Below are 19,001 nucleotides of genomic sequence, written 5' to 3' on the forward strand. Positions count from 1 at the left end.
AATTAATAAAATTGTATATAGCTTCTCCATCTTCTCACCAGTATACCTGTGTAGATGCAGAAAACTCCAAAACCCATAGCATATCCTGTTGGTGCTCTGTACTACCCTCAATACTGATTGTAATTCTTAGTACACAGTATTAACTTTTGGGTATTATTTTAACTCCCAGAAAAGTTTCAAGAATAATCCAAAGAACTCCCATATAACCTTTATCCATATTCACACATTTTTCCCCTGGGCTTTATGCTTTTCTGTCTCTCTCTTTTTTTCTTTTCTGAAAAGTTTGAGAGTAACTTGGAAACATTGTAATCCTTTATCCTTAAATATTTTAGCTATATTACCTAAGAACAAAGGCATTCTCTTAAATAATCACAGTACAGTCCTCAAAATGAAGAAAGTGACATTTACTTTTTTTTTTTTTTTTTTTTTTGAGACAGATTCGCCGGGCGTGGTGGCTCAAGCCTGTAATCCCAGCACTTTGGGAGGCCGAGACGGGCAGATCACGAGGTCAGGAGATCGAGACCATCCTGGCTAACACGGTGAAACCCCGTCTCTACTAAAAAATACAAAAAACTAGCCAGGCGATGTGGCGGGCACCTGTAGTCCCAGCTACTTGGGAGGCTGAGGCAGGAGAATGGCGTAAACCCAGGAGGCGGAGCTTGCAGTGAGCTGAGATCCGGCCACTGCGCTCCAGCCTGGGCGACAGAGCGAGACTCCGTCTCAAAAAAAAAAAAAAAAAAAAGAGACAGATTCTCATTCTGTCACCCAGGCTGGAGTGCAGCGGCACGATCTCGGCTCACTGCAGCCTCCGCCTCCTGGGGTAATTCTCCTACCTCAACCTCCTGAGTAGCTGGAATTACAGGCACCTGCCACCATGCCCAGCTAATTTTTGTATTTTTAGTAGAAATGGGGTTTCACCATGTTGGCCAGGCTGGTCTCAAACTCCTGACCTCAAATGATCCACCTGCCTTGGCCTCCCAAAGTGCTGGGATTATAGGTTTGAGCCATCACATCCAGCCAGTAACATTAACTTTTCATATTATTATCTAACTCACAATATAGATTGAAATTTTGGCCTGTGTCCCAGTAATGTCCATGATAGCCATGCGTTTCTCCTGGTCCCGGGTTCCACCCGGCATCATGGATTACATGTAGCCATCATGTCTCTTTCGTTTCCTTGAATCCAGCAGAGCTCCTTAGCCTTTCTTTGTCTTTCTTGACCTTCACATTTTTTGAGAAGTACAGGCCAGCTGTTTTGTAGAATGTCCCTTAGTTTGGGTTTGTCTAATGTTTCATCATGGTTAGATTCAGATTGTGCATTTTTGGCCAGAATGTCACTGCACTAAAGTTGCATCCTCGGGACATCATTTCAGCAGGCAGCCCTACAGTCTGCCTTTGTCCCAGTATTAGTGATGTTAGCGTCAACTGTTTGGATGAGGTGGTGTCTGACAAACGTTTCCACCGTAGGGTAACAATTTTTCCCTTTGTAATTAATAAGTGTTTTGTAGGCAGAGGCTCCAAGGCTAAGCCAATGCCCTATTTCTCATCAGTTTTTCACCCACTGGTTTTAGCAGGTAGTGATGGTTTTCCACCTGCATCATTCCTTCCTTGCATTTCTGCTATTGAGTTTTGGCGTCTTTGAAATTCTTACTCATGTCTCCCAGCTCCTTAATCTTTGTATAGACTGGAGTTGACATTGTGGCAAGTCACATTTGTTCCACTTGTAACAGTGATGAGAAAGTCACTGATAGATACAGAGAAAAAAAATTTAAAAAGCCATTCTACAAATAGTGTTTTAAAGAAGAGACCAAACCAAATGAAAAGAGGCAACTAAGAAAGTTAAAATGGGCTCTAAAAACAAAAACTTGAATTTATGGATCGAAGGAGCTCCTTTGGATTCTATAAAACTCAATGAAAATTGACATTCACCTAGACACATCCTAAAAACAATTCAAATTGCAAGGGTTTAGAAATGTTTTCCTTCAAGCATCCATGCAGAAGAGAAAAAAAGGCTAATGCCAAAGGAACAAAAATAAAGGTAACCTTAGGACTGTCTTTTGCCACCCTTAATACCAGCAAACAGTGAGAAGAGAAGAGTTTGGGTAAGGAAAGGCTTATTCAAAGAATGACAAATCATGTCCTACTTGCAAAGACCTCAGAAACATACCATTGCTCAGAAGGACCTGAAAGCACATTCCAGTTCCCTGAGCATTTTCTGTCTCCTGTTGCCCTGCAGAGACTCTTGACTTACCTTCACATTTTTCGTAGCCTGCAGCACACCGCTTTCAGGAGCTGAGAAAGTATTTGTTGACACATCCATACAGACCCTCGTTCTCCTCTCTGCTGCAGTCCACTGGCCTGCTGTGGGGTCCTCACACGTGCTATGGCGGGCATACTACACTAATGTTTCTTCAGCCGAAGTGTCCTTTCCCACAATCAGCGTGTCCAGCTCCCCACTTCTTTCAGTCATTTTGAAAGTCATGTTCTCAGGCCAGGCACAGTGCCTCACACCTGTAATCCCAGCATTTGTGGGGCCTAGGCAGGCAGATTGCTTAGTCCAGGAGTTCAAGACCAGCCTGGGCAACATGGCAAAACCCCATCTCTACAAAAAATACAAAAATTAGCCCAGCATGGTGGGAAGATCCCGTGAGCCTAGGAGGCAGAAGTTGCAGTGAACTGAGATCACACCACTGCACTCCAGCCTGGGGGCACAGAGGGAGACTCTGTCTCCAAAAAGCAATCATTTTCTCATTGACATCTTCCCTGGTCATCCTGCGAAACATCCTGTTTAACCTACTCACCCCTCTATATTTCTTTTCTACTTTCTCTTAGTTTTTCTTCTTAGCATTTTAACATTGTATTAAAATATTTTAGTAGACTTACTTATCTATCTAATATTTTTTATTGTATTTTATTTTTGTTTGGGACAGAGTCTCGCTCTGTTGCCCAGGCTGGAGTGCAGTGGCACGATCTCGGCTCACTGCAATCTCCGCCTCCCAGGTTCAAGCAATTCTCCTGCCTCAGTCTCCCGAGTAGCTGGTATTACAGGCGTGTGCCACCACGCCCAACTAATTTTTGCATTTTTAGTAAAGATGAGGTTTCACCATGTTGACTAGGCTGGTCTTGAACTTCTGACCTCAAGTGATCCGCCTGCCTCAGCCTCCCAAAGTGCTGGGATTACAGGCATGAGCCACTGCACCCGGCCTATTTTATTTTTAATATATGTTTTATTTATTGTCTTCCCAACTAGAATATAAGTAGTGTGTTTGTTTGTTTGCATTGCTATAAAGAAATGCCTGAGGCTTGGTAATTTATAAAGCAAGAGGTTTATTTGGGCTCACGGTTCTGCAGGCTGTACAGGAAGTGTGGTGCCAGCATCTGCTTCTGGGGAGGGCCTCAGGAAGCTTCAAGTCATGGCAGAAAGCAAAGGGGGAGTAGGTGCATCTTGCAGCGAGACAGGGAACAAGGGGTGGGGGGTAGGGGCCACACCCTTAAACAATCAGATCTCACATGAGAGAGGGAGAACTAACTTATTACCATGAGGAGGGCACCAAGACATTCAAGAGGGATCCGCCCCCATGACCCAAACACCTCCCACCAGGCCCCGCTTCCAACAACGGAGGTCACATTCCAGTATGAGATCTGGAGGGGACAGACATCCAAACCATATCAAGTACCATGAGAATAGGTATTTTTACCTAAATAGGTAAGATTCTCTATGGCTTCCACAAGACCTAGAACAGTGCCTGGCACATAGTAGATCCAAAAGTACATGTTCTTTTTTATTGTTATGATCCATATTTTCTGCACGGCCAGGTAGTTCAGCAACACAGCGACATCATCAGAGACCCAGGCCCTTTGTGTCTCTGTCAGCCTCCACCCCTTTGGCTGCCCAACTCGGTGCCTGCCCGACAGATTCCCCACAAACATTTAACCATTTAACGAAAGGGTGAAGGACCGGGTACAGTGGCTCATGCCTGTAATCCCACTACATTGGGAGGCCAAGGTGGGCAGATCACTTGAGGTCAGGAGTTCAAGACCAACCTGGCCAACATGGTGAAACCCCATCTCTACTAAAAATACAAAAATTCACTAGGCATAGTGGCGCGCGGCTGTCGACCCAGGTACTCAGGAGGCTGAGGCAGGAGAATTGCTTGAACTTGGGAGGCGGAGGTTGCAGTGAGCCCATATCGCACCACCACACTCCAGCCTGGTGACAGAGCAAGACTCCATCTCAAAAAAAAAAAAAGTATGTGAGAGAGGGCACATGGCTTCCTAGGGAGACCAGAGTTTAAAGACATTGGGCTTGTACCAACTCTACAAAGAGACTGAAATAGACGGGAAACACCTGAGCTAAAAAGAGCTGGCCTGCAGGGCTTGCCTGAGGATTCAGGTCTGAGGTGGCTCTGAGGGGCTCTTTGGATGCTTCTGGATTCAGCTGCCTGGCCATGCACCCATGCCCAAGCTTGTGTGTTTTGTCCCTGTTGGGGTTATCCACAGCAGAGCGTGTGTGGTGGTTCCCTGCATTCCTGGTCCTCGGTTTGGGTGTATGCTGTGAACATCCTGCTCCTGGAGGCAGCTGAGGAGAGAAAGGAGCAGGAACTTTTACTGGGACAGAACCCTGCAAGGGTGAACCTTCCTTCTGGGAGGCCACATCTACTTCCCACAGTCTCTCCTGGTTCATTTTGTGGACAATGATGCCACCTAGTGGGAAACAGTAAGAACTCACAGCATTTCGACAACTTGACATAGATTTTCAAATAAAAATTTCCCTACTTCGTATTAGGTTGGTGCAAAAGTAATTGTGGTTTTGCCATTAAAAGTATGGCCAAAACCACAATTACTTTTGCACCAACCTAATGCTTAATTCTGTTACTCATTGAGTGCTGTTTGCTGGTTTCTCCCCAGGCCAAACTACAGCACATGAGCAATCAGGATTTCCTAATGCTATCACCAGTTTTTAAGACGGCTATAAATGATGTAAATAAATATAAATTTAAAACTGATGCAGAGGCTGGGCGTGGTGGCTCACACCCGTAATCCCAGCACTTTGGGAGGCCAAGGCGGGATGGTGGCGGGGGGGGGGGGATTGCTTGATGTCAGGAGTTCGAAACCAGCCAGGCCAACATGGTGAAACCCCATCTCTACTAAAAATACAAAAAACATTAGCCGGGTATGGTGGTGGGTGCCTGTAATGCCAGCTACTTGGGAGGCTGAAGCAGGAGAATCATTTGAACCCAGGAGGCAGAGGTTGCAGTGAACCAAGATCACACCACTTGCACTCCAGCGTGGGTGACAGAGCGAGACTCCATCTCAAAATAAAATTAAATAAAACTAATGCAGAGGCCCGGCACAGTGACTCACACCTGTAATCCCAGCATTTTAGAAGACCAAGGTGGGTGGATTGCTTGAGCCCAGGAGTTCGAGAACAGCCTGGGCAACATGGCAAAATTGTGTCTCAACAAAAAATTAGCAAGGCTTGGCAGTGCGCACCTGTAGTCCCTGCTACTTGAGAGGCTGAGGTGGGAGGATTGCTTGAACCTGGGAGACAGAGGCTTTGGTGAACCAAGATTGCACCACTGCACTCCAGCCTGGGCAACAGAGCGAGACCCTGTCTCAAACACACACACACACAACTGATACACAGAAAGTCTTAATGAAAGGAGATATGCCAAAATGACCATAGTGACAGGGTTAGGATGGTGTGGTTAGTTGTCTAAATGCTTTGTGATACAATTATGATATAGTTGGTATTTCTTTCTTAGAAAGTTTGTGTTATTCATAGTACATTTTTTTAAGTAGTAGATCATGGTGAACGTAAAGTTGGAAAATAAGGAAAGAGACAATAAAAACAAAATTACTCATAGTTTCACCACTCAAAACATAACTGTTGTTTACATTTTTGGTGTGCTTCTATTTAGCCTTTTTTTTTTAAATTACAGAGTTTATGTATGTTTTAATTGCGATTATATATTTTCACTCTGGTAATAATTCTATTGCATTTATAATACTAAAAGTCACCCTTTAGACAAAGCTGTTTCCAGAAACTCTATCATTAAGATACATTGGCTTCCTGGATATCTGATCTTAAAATAATTTTTAATACTTTTGTGTTGTATGTTCATGTATATGGAGATATCTGCAAAAACGAATAATTGGACAGGTGAAAACAGTAAGAAGACGGTAATTTTTAAATTCACTGTGCAACATCCGGTGAGCCCACCAGCCGCCAGCAGGGTCCAGCTGTGTGCTGGCGCCACCTGGTGGTCATGGTTATGAACGGTTTAATTCTCCGCCTCTCCTCTGCTTGGCACACTGAAAAGGAACAAGGCTCAAGGATACCCAGGAAATGTATGGATTGGAGTTTGCATTATGAGTACCAAATAGGCACCACATGAAAGGAAAGAAAGGACTCGTGGAATCTACAAAATGAAAAATTCAAACAAGAATATAGCCATTTGGAGTTGTAGCCCTTGGGTCACCTCCAAATCATCATTTTTAGAAATCTCTCTCTCTTTTTTTTTTTTTTTTTTTTGAGATGGAGTCTTGCTCTGCCACCCAGGCTGGAGTGCAGTGGCATGATCTCGGCTCACTGCAGCCTCTGCCTCCCGGGTTCCAGTGATTCTCCTGCCTCAGCCTCCTGGGTAGCTGGGACTATCGGCGCACACCACCACGCCCAGCTAATTTTTGTATTTTTAGTAGAGACGGTTTCACCATGTTGGCCAGGCTGGTCTCGAACTCTTGACCTCAGGTGTTCAGCCCGCCTTGGCGTCCCAAAATGCTGGGATTACAGGTGTGAGTCATCGCGCCCGGCCACAATTCTCTTTTAAAAAGAAATCTCTTCTCCACTTGTAACTCATTTATCTTATCAAAAAACAATGTCTGTCCTTCCTCTGTGATATATAAGTTTTACGTTTTGAGAAGGTTCTGGGAGAGGCAGGTTGTACAAGAGAAAACATTCTTGTTTATTAGAGCCATAAACAGCTGATATGAATCCCAGCTCTGCCACTTACTAACTGTGTCCCAGGCTAAGTCATGTAATCTTTCTGGGCTGTTCCCTCTTCTCTGGAATGGGGGCAATCACAACTTCTTTTCTAGGTTATAAGGACTAGACATTATGCCTAGTGCTGTGTTTGTAGTGCAGGGTTCAGTGACGTGTAGATGTTTTTAAAATAAAAAGGTTATGGATAAGTCAGATTAGGTTAAAACAATTAAAAAGTTAATTCAGTTTACCAATTCTTGGACGCACAAGTTTTTCCCGTGTTAACATCTCTAAAGATGTGTCTGTGGTGTGCCAGCATTTTTCTTTCTCAATAGCTTTATAAAATAATGGTGCTCCTTCCATTTGCTGGTGTTTCACACAGAATGTGGTAATGAGGTCAGCAGAATAAAGTGCTGCAGAGAAGTGTTTCAAGTGCTTTGGGGTTGTGTCTGTAAAGCCTGAATATGAGACTTGGTGGTATGAGGTCTAATGGGGGCAACTCTCCCCCTGCCCTGTTCGCAGTCTCAGACTTGAACCTAACAGCGACTGTTTCTATGAAGTTTATTTAAAAAATGTGTGTTAAACCTTTTCAGGGCCGGGCGCAGTGACTTACACCTGTAATCCCAGCACTTTGGGAGGCCGAGGCAGGTGGATCACCTGAGGTCAGGAGTTCGAGACCAGCCTGGCCCACATGGTGAAACCCCATCTCTACTAAAAATATCAAAAATTAGCCGGGCATAGTGGCAGATGCCTGTAATCCCCATTTCTCCAGAGGCTGAGACAGGAGAATTACTTGAACCCGGGAGGCGGAGGTTGCTGTGAGCCGAGACTGTGCCACTGCACTCCAGCCTGGCCGACAGAGCAAGACTCCATCTAAAAAAAAACAAAAAACCAAAAAAAACCTTTTCAGATTCAGTGAGATGACACAGCGCAGATCATCCCCCAGCAGCTTGTAGTATTTTCCGCATACAGTGCACGTGAGGGGAGTGATGGAGGGTTGTCTTGTGGGAGAAGCTGGAGGGTGGGTATGATCTCTTCTCAAGTCCTGCTACTTCCTTCTCTGCTGTGTCCACTGCTGTCAGCTCTCAGGGACTGTTTTGAGGACTGAATGGGATGTTGCCTGGAAAATACCTGGCACTTAGTTGATTCCGTAAATAACAGCTGGTCGTACTCTATCTCCTTGGCAACTATTCCTGGTCTTTTTTTCTCTCTTTCAGTCTAATAAAGTTCCTGTTGTTCAGCACCCGCATCACATGCATCCGCTGACTCCCCTCATCACCTACAGCAATGACCACTTCTCCCCCGGCTCCCCTCCCACCCACCTCTCCCCAGATATTGATCCAAAGACAGGTAAGTCGTCTGCCACTCAGGCAGTGCTGCTGCAGGGCAGGTGGGCTTCTCTTTTGTGGGAACATAACAGCCCTTGAATCAAGTTGACCTGGGGTCAAATCATCGCTCTTTGTCTCAGGAGTCTTTGGACCTTGTCTGCTAACTTTAGCCTTGTCGTTTTTTTCATCTTTACCTCCCCGTACCTTCCCCACCATAGGGTCATAAGGCCCAGAGGGAATTAAGCAGTGAAGCACAGGGCCTGGCTCCACAGGCAATGTTTGGGGTGACTCTGCCCAAGTCCAGCCCAGCTGTGGGCCGTGCTTCCCTACACCAAGACACCTTTGCCCTAAACTAAACATTTTTAAGTAGATTCATCAGTCTAAGCAGACATAGAAGTGCAACCATAAAGCAGTGAGGCCAAACTGGCTTTTATTTATTTATTTATTTCAGGCAGTCTTGCTGTGTCGCCCAAGCTGGAGTGCAGTAGTGTGATCTCAGCTCACTGCAGCCCGGGCTCAAGCAGTCCTCCTACTCAGCCTCCTGAGTTGCTGCAACCACAGGCGCATGCCACCATGCCCTTGCCCAGCTAATTTTTGTATTTTTAGTAGAGATGGGTTTTTGCCACGTTGCCCAGGCTGGTCTCAAACTCCTGGGCTCAAGCAATCAACTCACCTAAGTGTGGGGATTGCCGGTGTGTGCCACGGTGCCCCACCTGAGCTGGCTTTTTTTGTTGTTGTTGTTGACAACAACTTGCCCACCAGACCTGTCCATTCCAGGGAGCCACAGTCTTTATAGCATTCACACAGAGTTGCCAGGGGAAGGCAGAGCGTTTTTAGGGCCCCTCTTTGGAGAAATAAGTCACTACAAGTTACAGATCATGAGGAAGACACATGTGGAGGAGGAATCCAAAGTTTATTTCTCCATGAATGAGGCGGGCTTTCTAGAGACTTAGTTCACCAGTGACTCTTGTCATTGATCTTGTGGGTCCTGTCCCTCTCTTCCAGGATGCTGGCTTCTATATCACAGCCAGCTGGAAGGTACTCTTCACAGAGATGGAATCCATGCAGCTAGAGAAGGGGTGCATTAGTCCTGCCTTCCCTGAATATGTCCTTGACTGACTGGTGAGAGCTGCTAGGGAGGTGACAGAGGGCAAGGACGATGACACAAGTGCCCACTAGGCTGCAGAGCAGCAGGGACATAGGGCAGGACGCTCCCATTTGATGTTCGTTGCGACGCTCTGGCAGGGCGAGGGACAGTCTGACACCTCTCTCTTTGGAAGCAGGAATCCCCCGGCCCCCTCACCCATCCGAGCTGTCACCGTATTACCCACTCTCTCCTGGAGCTGTCGGACAAATCCCCCACCCCCTCGGCTGGCTCGTCCCACAGTAAGGAACCCACAGCCTCTCTTCCCCCTGCTCCCTCCTTGCGCTGAGCCCTGCCTCTGTGCCCTGCGTGCCCTGCACTGTGGAGCCCCCTCAGAGGCAAGCCCAGGACTAGGCCTCCCTGCTCCCGCCCGGGCAGCTTGCTCCCAGCTCTGCCTTCCCACTTGCTTCCCTTATTTCTCATCCCCTCTTCCCAAGCGCCTCTCCTCCCCTGCCCTGAGCTTTCCCAATGTGCTGACTGGATTTCCTCACCCTTACAGGCAAGGCCAGCCCATGTACTCCCTTCCTCCTGGTGGCTTCCGGCACCCTTACCCCGCCCTCGCCATGAACGCCTCGATGTCCAGGTGAGTGCCGGCGCTGGGGCTGTCCACATGTTTGTCTTAGCGACCACACCATTTCTGACCACGAAACAGCTTTTCCTTACCAGTTAATGAGCGGGCATAGGGCTCACCCTTCCCCCAACCTCTCTTTGGTCGAGCACCTTCTTGTGCCCCGCACTTCCCACCCCCAGGTCAGAATGGAGACCACAGGATCACTGTCCCCATCTCTCCAACAAAAGGATTTCAAAGCCCTAGCGCTCTGCCTCCTGCCATGGGCTCTGGCACAGAAGCATTTTGAGGACAGATGCTCCCCGACTTAGGACAGAGCCACGTGTTGATAAACCCATCGTACATTGAAAACACAACTTTCACCTTAGAATATTTGCAGCATATGATGGTTTTACCCAGACATAACCCCATCTAGGTCAAACAGAGTACTGAATTCATACCGTTTTTGCACCATCATAAAGTCAAAAAATCCTAAGTCGCGGACTGTCTGTATATTGCCCTGAAGCCAGGGACTGGGAGAAGATGAATTTTTCCTGAAATGATGTCAGGAGAGGAGACAGTGAAAGGGGATTTCTGTCTCAGGGACCAGTTCTACCTGACAATGGAACCTCTGAGGACAGAGGAAAGCCGCCCACAGCCTACGTACGCCCTTCTTTTCCCCAGCGTGCCCGGGCCTCTGACCCTCCGCCCCTTTTGTGTGTTTCATCCCACCTGCTTCCAGCACCAGATGGGCAGCCTGGGTGTTGGTGGGGAGAGGGAAGAGGCATTAGGCATCTCCCAAACCTGGTTCTCTAGAAGACGACAAATAGCCTTCTAGTCCTCAGACTCTGCCCCACGGACATACCTGTGCCCTCAAGGCAGAGAGCCACCGTGTCCTCTGCTGGGTAGCAGGTACCCAGCCTCAATCCCTCTGTTATCATTTGTTTCTATCTGGTGCACAGCCTGGTCTCCAGTCGGTTCTCTCCTCACATGGTGGCTCCTGCCCACCCTGGCCTGCCCACCTCAGGGATCCCCCACCCTGCCATCGTCTCCCCCATTGTCAAGCAGGAACCGGCACCCCCCAGCCTGAGCCCTGCAGTGAGCGCGTAAGTAAGCGGCAGCCTGGATTGCGGGTGGGAGGGTACAGGCTGTGAAGAGGGGTGTCCACACACTGAGCAGCAAATGCCATGTACTCTTCTCTCTTGGTGTCACTCAGCAGGCAGCACAGCCTCCCCAGCCAGGCTCTCCCGCTCCGTCGGGACTTACTCCCTCGGACCTTCTGGGTCCCTGTCCTTTCAGAGACATGGTGCGTCTTCTCTCCTATTAAGAAAAGATTTACTGTCAGGTCTCAGAGGCTGAAGAGAACGTGAGAAAGCTTTTAACTCCCCCTCCTCCCCACCGTAAGATATATGGAAAGGTGAGGCCCAGAAAGGAGAGTGTTTTCTTAAGGACTCGTGGTGGGCTGGTGGCCTAGCTGAGATGAGCACCAGGGTCCTTACCTTGCCCGTGTGCCATAAAGATGGCAGGAAGCCAAAGTCAGTGCTCCCTGGAGATCCCAGGAGACCCCACCCTTGGTTCTGCCCAGAGTGTCCCACACTGTGTCCTGTCACCGTCGCCAGCACCTGCCAGCTCCAGTGAGAGCTCATCTCAGCACCCCCACCACGCTCTGCTCGTCTGTCAGGAAATTAGAGAGTAGATTTTCAAAGAATCTGGCTTGGAGATCATTCAAAGGTGGGAAACTAGGGGAGGAAGGTGCTCAGGCGCTGAGCGCAGCCATGGGGCCACTTGAATTAGCATCCAGGCAGCCTGCACCCCTCCCCAGAGACAGTCAGCGGTGTCTCAGTGACAGGCAGGGATTGACGAGTCATGTAACACCTGACACATACTAACCTACAATCACGTGCCTTCCCAGGAAATCACCAGTCACCGTGAAAAAGGAGGAAGAAAAGAAGCCCCACGTGAAGAAGCCTCTGAATGCCTTCATGTTGTATATGAAGGAGATGAGAGCCAAGGTGGTGGCTGAGTGCACCCTGAAGGAAAGTGCAGCCATTAACCAGATCCTGGGAAGAAAGGTAAGACCTGCCCTCACCCTCCAGGCCACGGGGGCAGCATCCCTGCATTGATGGCTCCGTGTCGTCTCTGACCCTCTCTCCCCCAGTGGCACAACCTGTCTCGAGAAGAACAGGCCAAGTACTACGAGCTTGCCCGGAAGGAGCGGCAGCTTCACTCGCAGCTCTACCCGACCTGGTCAGCCCGGGACAACTACGTAAGTGCACGCTCTGGGCAGAGGACGCTCAGACCCCAATAGCAGCCTCTGCAAGAGAAGGAAGGGCGAAGGAAAGCGACTGCATTTATAGAGGACTCTTAAGATGAGGGAGAAGCCCATACTTCTCTAGAAAGAAGGAAGACATTTTAATTCTCAGGAAGTCAACAAGTCCTGAGGACAGACTTCAGTTTATGCATTTCCCTTTGAACTGGACTCTGCCCTCGATTTCATAACACAGGGCACATGGTTAGCTGCGGTGGGAAGAGTGTCTCTAGCCACTCCTAACCCATGGCTCAAAGACCAGTGTGTGAGCCTCAGGGGGCGTGTCTCAGCTCCCGGAAACCAAGCCAATTTGTGCATGCGTGTTCTTCTTTGCTTTTTTTCTGGTAAGAGGACCCACAGTTGCATCAAACTTTCTTTTTTTTTTTTTTTTTTTTTTTGAGGCGGAGTCTCGCTCTGTCGCCCAGGCTGGAGTGCAGTGGCCGGATCTCAGCTCACTGCAAGCTCCGCCTCCCGGGTTTACGCCATTCTCCTGCCTCAGCCTCCGGAGTAGCTGGGACTACAGGCGCCCGCCACCTCGCCCGGCTAGTTTTTGTATTTTTAGTAGAGACAGGGTTTCACCATGTTAGCCAGGATGGTCTCGATCTCCTGACCTCGTGATCCGCCCGTCTCGGCCTCCCAAAGTGCTGGGATTACAGGCTTGAGCCACCGCGCCCGGCGCATCAAACTTTCAAAGGGACCTGGGACCCCTCAGAAAAGATCAAGAAGCACTGTTCTAGGGAGAGAAATGGAAAAACAGAGTCTGAAGGGCAGTGGAGGGAGGAGGCCTTCCAAGAAGGCCTTGGACACCCAGCCTGGAGGGGAAATGCATTTGCAGGGGAGGAAGGGCTCCCGCTGCCTCCTCGCGGGCTCCCATGGATGTGATCTGAATCCTCTCTCTCTCCACACCCTCCCTGAGGGATCAAGAGCAGTAACGGGCAGCGTCCTGTATTCTCTGATCTGGGAGCCCCTGAGAAGCCAGCATTCTTCTCTCCTGGTTTAACTCTTCCTTTTGCTATATTTTCCAGGGTAAGAAAAAGAAGAGGAAGAGAGAAAAGCAGCTGTCCCAGACACAGTCACAGCAGCAAGTCCAGGAGGCAGAGGGTGCGTCTGGGGGCACTGGCCTCTTCTGCTTTTCCTTCCATCACAGCCACACCTGCCCATGCCGTCTCTAGCTCCATGGTGGGTCAGGGCTTCTGCCTCGGTATTCGCGGGCAGGTGTTACTACCCCTTTCTCGAGGTGGCCACTTAAGAGGCTCTGAGATGTGAAGGCATTTTCCCAGGTACTCTGCTTCAGTGGTGGTGGTAGGATTTGATCCCAGAACTTTGTCACTTCAAAGCCCAGGCACTTTTTAATTCCGTTGAAAAGTGAATCATCCTACCTGAGGGTTAATGGAATGAGGCTGAGATTGTCTTTGAAATGCCCTTAGGAAAGCAGCACATGAGCCCCTGACATCCCACCTGTCAGTGGATCCAGGACAGCCAGGGTTTCCTTGGATGTTTCTTTGGTTGAACACCAGAAAAAATAGTTTGCTTGGGTTTAGGAGGCACTTTGTGTCAAAACCGTGTATAAAATCTCTTTATACCAGAATCATGCCTAGCACAGAAAGATGCTCACACTGTGATGACTATTATTAATATTTAGGTCACACCTCCATCTCATGCTTACTCCAGGACAAACAAATGTATCGCTGCTTGCATGATGTAAAGTGCTTTCGGTCTCTCTCCTTCCTCCCTCCCTCCCCTCCTCCCCTCCTTCCTTCCTTCCATTCATTATACATAGGAGTGCACATGAGCGGGACCCGTGCGTGCTGCGGAACCCACCGTCGGGCACGCTGCTCAGCAGGCACGCACCGTCTCTGACTGTGTTAATACCATAAGCCAGAGATTTCAAAGCAAACCGGAGATTCATCCCAAAAATTGCGAGCTTTAGGAAGGGAGGGTGGTCCTGTGAGACACTGAGCCATCTTCTCTCCAATCTGATGCTGGGTGGATCTTCATCAGTTTGGGCGTTGCCTCTTCTCTGTGCGCTAGGTATTTGTGAATGCAGTTTTGTAGTCTTGAAAGCCTTGGAAGTAATGTCAGGTCCTCGCCGAAAGCATGCCTGTGTCTCTAAAGCACGTGTATCACCAGGGCTGTTCCTCAGCCTCCGCCTCTCCCAGAGCTATAGCTGCTCACTCTTTCTTGTATTTTCCCCCTAGGTGCTCTGGCCTCCAAGAGCAAGAAGCCATGTGTTCAGTACCTGCCCCCGGAGAAGCCCTGTGACAGCCCTGCCTCCTCCCACGGGAGCATGCTGGACTCCCCGGCCACCCCCTCTGCAGCATTGGCCTCACCAGCTGCCCCTGCTGCCACCCATTCGGAGCAAGCCCAGCCCCTCTCCCTCACCACCAAACCAGAAACCCGGGCCCAGCTGGCTCTCCACTCTGCTGCCTTCCTGTCAGCTAAGGCTGCAGCCTCCTCCTCTGGCCAGATGGGCAGCCAGCCTCCCCTCCTGTCCCGGCCCCTCCCCCTTGGGTCCATGCCCACAGCTCTGCTGGCCTCTCCCCCGTCCTTTCCCGCCACACTCCATGCCCACCAGGCCCTCCCGGTGCTACAGGCCCAGCCTCTTTCCCTGGTCACCAAGTCTGCCCACTAAGCTGCCCCCTGACCCCTACAGGCTGTCACATGACTCATTGAGTAGTAATGATTCAGAAGAAAAAGAAAAAGGAGACTTTATTGGTCAATATTTGACCACTCTGGACTGTTCTGTAAAGTGGCTGGTAACAACGGCACTTTACAGTTTGTAGATGTAACCAGTAGCTGATATTAAGGCTTTTTTAAAAAACAAAACAAAACCACAAAAAAAAATCTTTATAAGAAAAAGAACTGAAAAGTAGCGTGCTGTTCGTCCCGTAGGTGCTGTGGTGGATGGACCTGGGCAGAGGGTGCCTCTCTCCCTCTCTCGCACTTTCTGTCTCCTGTCTCTTCTCGCCCCCGCTGCCTGCCACAGCTTCCCCTACTCGATCTGCAGCTCTGCCATTGTGACATTTCCTGTTACCCACTCCAAGTTTTCATCGTCTGCTCAATACCGTGGGTTCTTCTTCGTCCTCTGTCCTCTGCCCAGTGTGAGGCCGTCACCATGTGAGAAGACATCTTGGCCTGATTTGCTGCCACCAGCATCCCCTCCCTCAGTGGGCCCGAACTCGCCAACCCCAGCTTTCAGTGGAGCAAGCGGGTCCTCTGAAACGGTTTCCCCCCAACCCCCCCAGTTAAAGGGACTCAAGGTGCCTGCCACTTCCTCAGCGAAGAAGGCTGTTCCTCCCCGTCCTTGCCAGCGGCGATCATCCCCTCACAGTCCCAGAGTGGCAGGCGGGACCGGCCCCATGGTCTGGCTTCTGTCACCTGGGTCCGTGCCAGCACAATCTGCCAAAGTTCTAGAGACCTTGTTCCCTTCCCCATCACCTCACATGCTTCTTCTGTGTGTATTTCTTTTTGTTTTTATGGTTTTTGGAGCAATTTAAATTCCCAGTTGTTTATTTTCACAAAAGAAAATAAAATTGCAGTTGCAAGACCTTTTCTGAGTGTTTCTTTAGTGCTTTTGTTGAATCAAACCACCCGTTTCACTCCCAGAGCCTGTGTTAGACTTTCGCATATATGCAAAAGAAGATTGCCACTTGCCACAGGGGAATGTAAGGCATGCCTGACACCCTTCGAAAACCTGAGCCCAGCTTCCCGTCTCCAATGTACACAGGCCAGTCAGTGTCTATGACTGAGCTGCAAAGGGGGGAATCATGTTTACAGTTGATTTAAATGAATTCGCCACCTGGAAGACATTCAGCTTATGCTTCTATCACACATTTGACTTGTAATTGCCAAGATGTGAGGAAGCATCTTTTGGACACTTTCCATAGTATCTAGCACCACAATTAATTTTTTTGTAACAGCTTTATGGAGACATACTTCAGCCATTTAAAGTTACACTTCACCCATTTAAAGTATACAGTTCAGCCGGGCGCGGTGGCTCAAGCCTGTAATCCCAGCACTTTGGGAGGCCGAGACGGGCGGATCATGAGGTCAGGAGATCGAGACCATCCTGGCTAACCCGGTGAAACCCTGTCTCTGCTAAAAAAAAAAAAAAAATACAAAAAACTAGCCAGGCGAGGTGGTGGGCGCCTGTAGTCCCAGCTACTCGGGAGGCTGAGGCAGGAGAATGGCGTGAACCCGGGAGGCGGAGCTTGCAGTGAGCCGAGATCCAGCCACTGTACTCCAGCCTGGGCGATAGAGCAAGACTCTGTCTCAAAAAAAAAATAAAAATAAAAATAAATAAAGTATACAGTTCAACTGGGCAGAGCCGCTCTTGCCTATAATCCCAATGCTTTGAGAGGCTGAGGCAGGAAGATGACTTGAGGCCAGGAGTTCAGGACCAGCCTGGGCAACATAGCAAGACCTGATCTCTTAATGGTGGCACACAAGCCTGTAGTCCCAGCTACTCAGGAGGCTGAGGCAGGAGGATCGCTTGAGCCCAAAAGTTCAAGGCGGCAGTGAGCTATGATTGTGCCACTGCATTCCAGCCTTATCGACAGAGTAAGACTCTGCCTCAAATAAAAAATGTATACAATTCAGGCCAGGTGTGGTGGCTCACTCCTGTAATCCTAGCACTTTGGGAGGCCGAGGCGGGTGGATCACCTGAGGTCAGGAGTTTCAGACCAGCCTGGCCAACATGGCAAAACCCCATCTCTACTAAAAATACAAAAATTAGCCAGGCATGATGGTCCCAGCTACACGGGAGGCTGAGGCAGGAGAATGGCGTGAACCCAGGAAGCAGAGCTTGCAGCTAGTGGAGATCACGCCACTGCACTCCAGCCTGGGCGACAGAGCAAGATTCCGTCTCAAAAAAAAAAAAAAAGAAAGAAAAAGAAAAAAGAAAACGCCAGATGGTATACACGCCTAGGCTATGTAGTCTAGTCTATTGCTCCTAAGGTACAAGCCTGTACAGCACGCTACTGTAGTGAATATCGTAGGTGACTGTGACACAGTGGTGAGCGTTTGTGTATCTAAACTTAGAAAAGGTGGCTAGGCACGGTGGCTCATGCCTGTAATCCCAGCACTTGGGAGGCCAAGACAGGCAGATCACCTCAGATGGGGAGCTCGAGACCAGCCTGGCCAACATGAAGAAACCCCGTCTCTACTAAAAATACAAAAATTAGCCAGGTGTGTGGCACATGCCTGTAATCCCAGCTACTCAGGAGGCTGAGGCACAAGAATCACTTGAACCCAGGAGGCAGAGGTTGCAGTGAGCCAAAAGTGCACCACTGCACTCTACCCTGGGTGACAGAGTGAGACTCTTTCTCAAAAAAAACAAAAACAAAACATAGAAAAGGTGCAGTAAAATCTGGTGTAAAAGAGATAAAAGATGGGTCGGGTGTGGAGGCTCACACCTGTAATCCCAGCACTTTGGGAGGCCGAACAGGTGGATCACCTGAGGTCAGGAGTTAGCGACCAGCCTGGCCAACATGATGAAACCCCGTCTCTACTAAAAATACAAGAATTAACGGTGTGGTGGCGGGCGCCTGTAGTCCCAGCTACTCGGGAGGCTGAGGCAGGAGAATTGCTTGAACCCAGGAGGCAGAGGTTGCAGTGAGCCAAGATCGCACCATTGCTCTCCAGCCTGGGAACAAGATCAAAACACTGTCTTAGAAAAAAAAAAAAAAAAAGATGAAAGATGGCATAGCTGTATAGGGCATTTCCCAGGCATGGAGCGTGCAGGACTGGGAGCTGCTCTGGGTGTGTCAGTGAGTGGTGAGTGACCGTGACGCTGTACACTTAGGCAACACTAGGTTTATACAGAATTATTTTTCTTCAAGAATAAATTAACCTTAGTTTAACTTTTTTACTTTATCAACTTAAACACTTTTTGACTCTTGTAATAACACTTAGCTTAAAACACAAATACATTGTACAGCTGCACAAAAATATTCTCTTTATATCCTTATTCTGTGAGCTTTTTCCTAATTAAAGTCTTTTTGGGGGCTGGGTGGAGTGGCTTACGCCTGTTAATCCCAGCATTTTGGGAGGCCGAGGTGGGCAGATCACTTGAGGTCAAGAGTTTGAGACCATGACCTTGAAACCCCAACTCTACTAAAAATATAAAAATTAGCCGGACATGGTGGCGTGCGCCTGTAATCCCAGCTACTAGGGAGGCTGAGGCAGGAGACTCTCTTGAACCCGGGAGGTGGAGGTTGCAGTGGGCTGAGATCACACCACTGCACACCAGTCTGGGCAGCAGTGCGAGACTCCCTCTCAAAGAAAACAAAAACAACAAAAACTTTTTTTTTTTTTTACTCCTTAAAGTTTCTTCTTTAAAACAATAAAAGTATAGCAAATACATAAACCAGTAACATAGTCATTTCTTTCATTAAAAAGTACTATAGGCCGGCGCGGTGGCTCACGCCTGTAATCCCAACACACTGGGAGGCCGAGGCAGGCGGATCACCTGAGGTTAGGAGTTGGAGACCAGCCTGGCCAACATGGTGAAACCTTCTCTACCAAAAATACAAAACTTGCCTGTAGTCCCAGCTACTCGGGAGGCTGAGGGCAGAGAATCACTTGAAGCCGGGAGATGGAGGTTGCAGTGAGCCAAGATCGTGCCATTGCACTCCAGCCTGAGAGACAAGAGTGAGACTCTGTCTCAAAAAAAAAAAAAAAAAAAAAAAAAA

The 19,001-nt window shown here is 48.8% G+C and overlaps 1 protein-coding gene across 1 annotated transcript in view; it reads left to right on the top strand.

The window, feature by feature from the left end:
• TCF7L1 (transcription factor 7 like 1) overlaps positions 1-15,862 on the top strand; it is a 179,285-nt gene extending 163,423 nt beyond the window's left edge. The window contains exons 5-12 of the mRNA XM_023224970.2: positions 8,200-8,332; positions 9,594-9,696; positions 9,954-10,037; positions 10,964-11,107; positions 11,914-12,073; positions 12,160-12,267; positions 13,335-13,410; positions 14,508-15,862. Of these exons, the coding sequence (XP_023080738.1) occupies positions 8,200-8,332; positions 9,594-9,696; positions 9,954-10,037; positions 10,964-11,107; positions 11,914-12,073; positions 12,160-12,267; positions 13,335-13,410; positions 14,508-14,941 (1,242 nt within the window). The 3' untranslated portion in view covers positions 14,942-15,862. The remainder of the gene's footprint in view (positions 1-8,199; positions 8,333-9,593; positions 9,697-9,953; positions 10,038-10,963; positions 11,108-11,913; positions 12,074-12,159; positions 12,268-13,334; positions 13,411-14,507) is intronic.
• Positions 15,863-19,001: the final 3,139 nt, after the last annotated feature.

This window comes from Piliocolobus tephrosceles, chromosome 15 (assembly GCF_002776525.5).
Source record: "Piliocolobus tephrosceles isolate RC106 chromosome 15, ASM277652v3, whole genome shotgun sequence".
NCBI classification, from domain to species: domain Eukaryota; kingdom Metazoa; phylum Chordata; class Mammalia; order Primates; family Cercopithecidae; genus Piliocolobus; species Piliocolobus tephrosceles.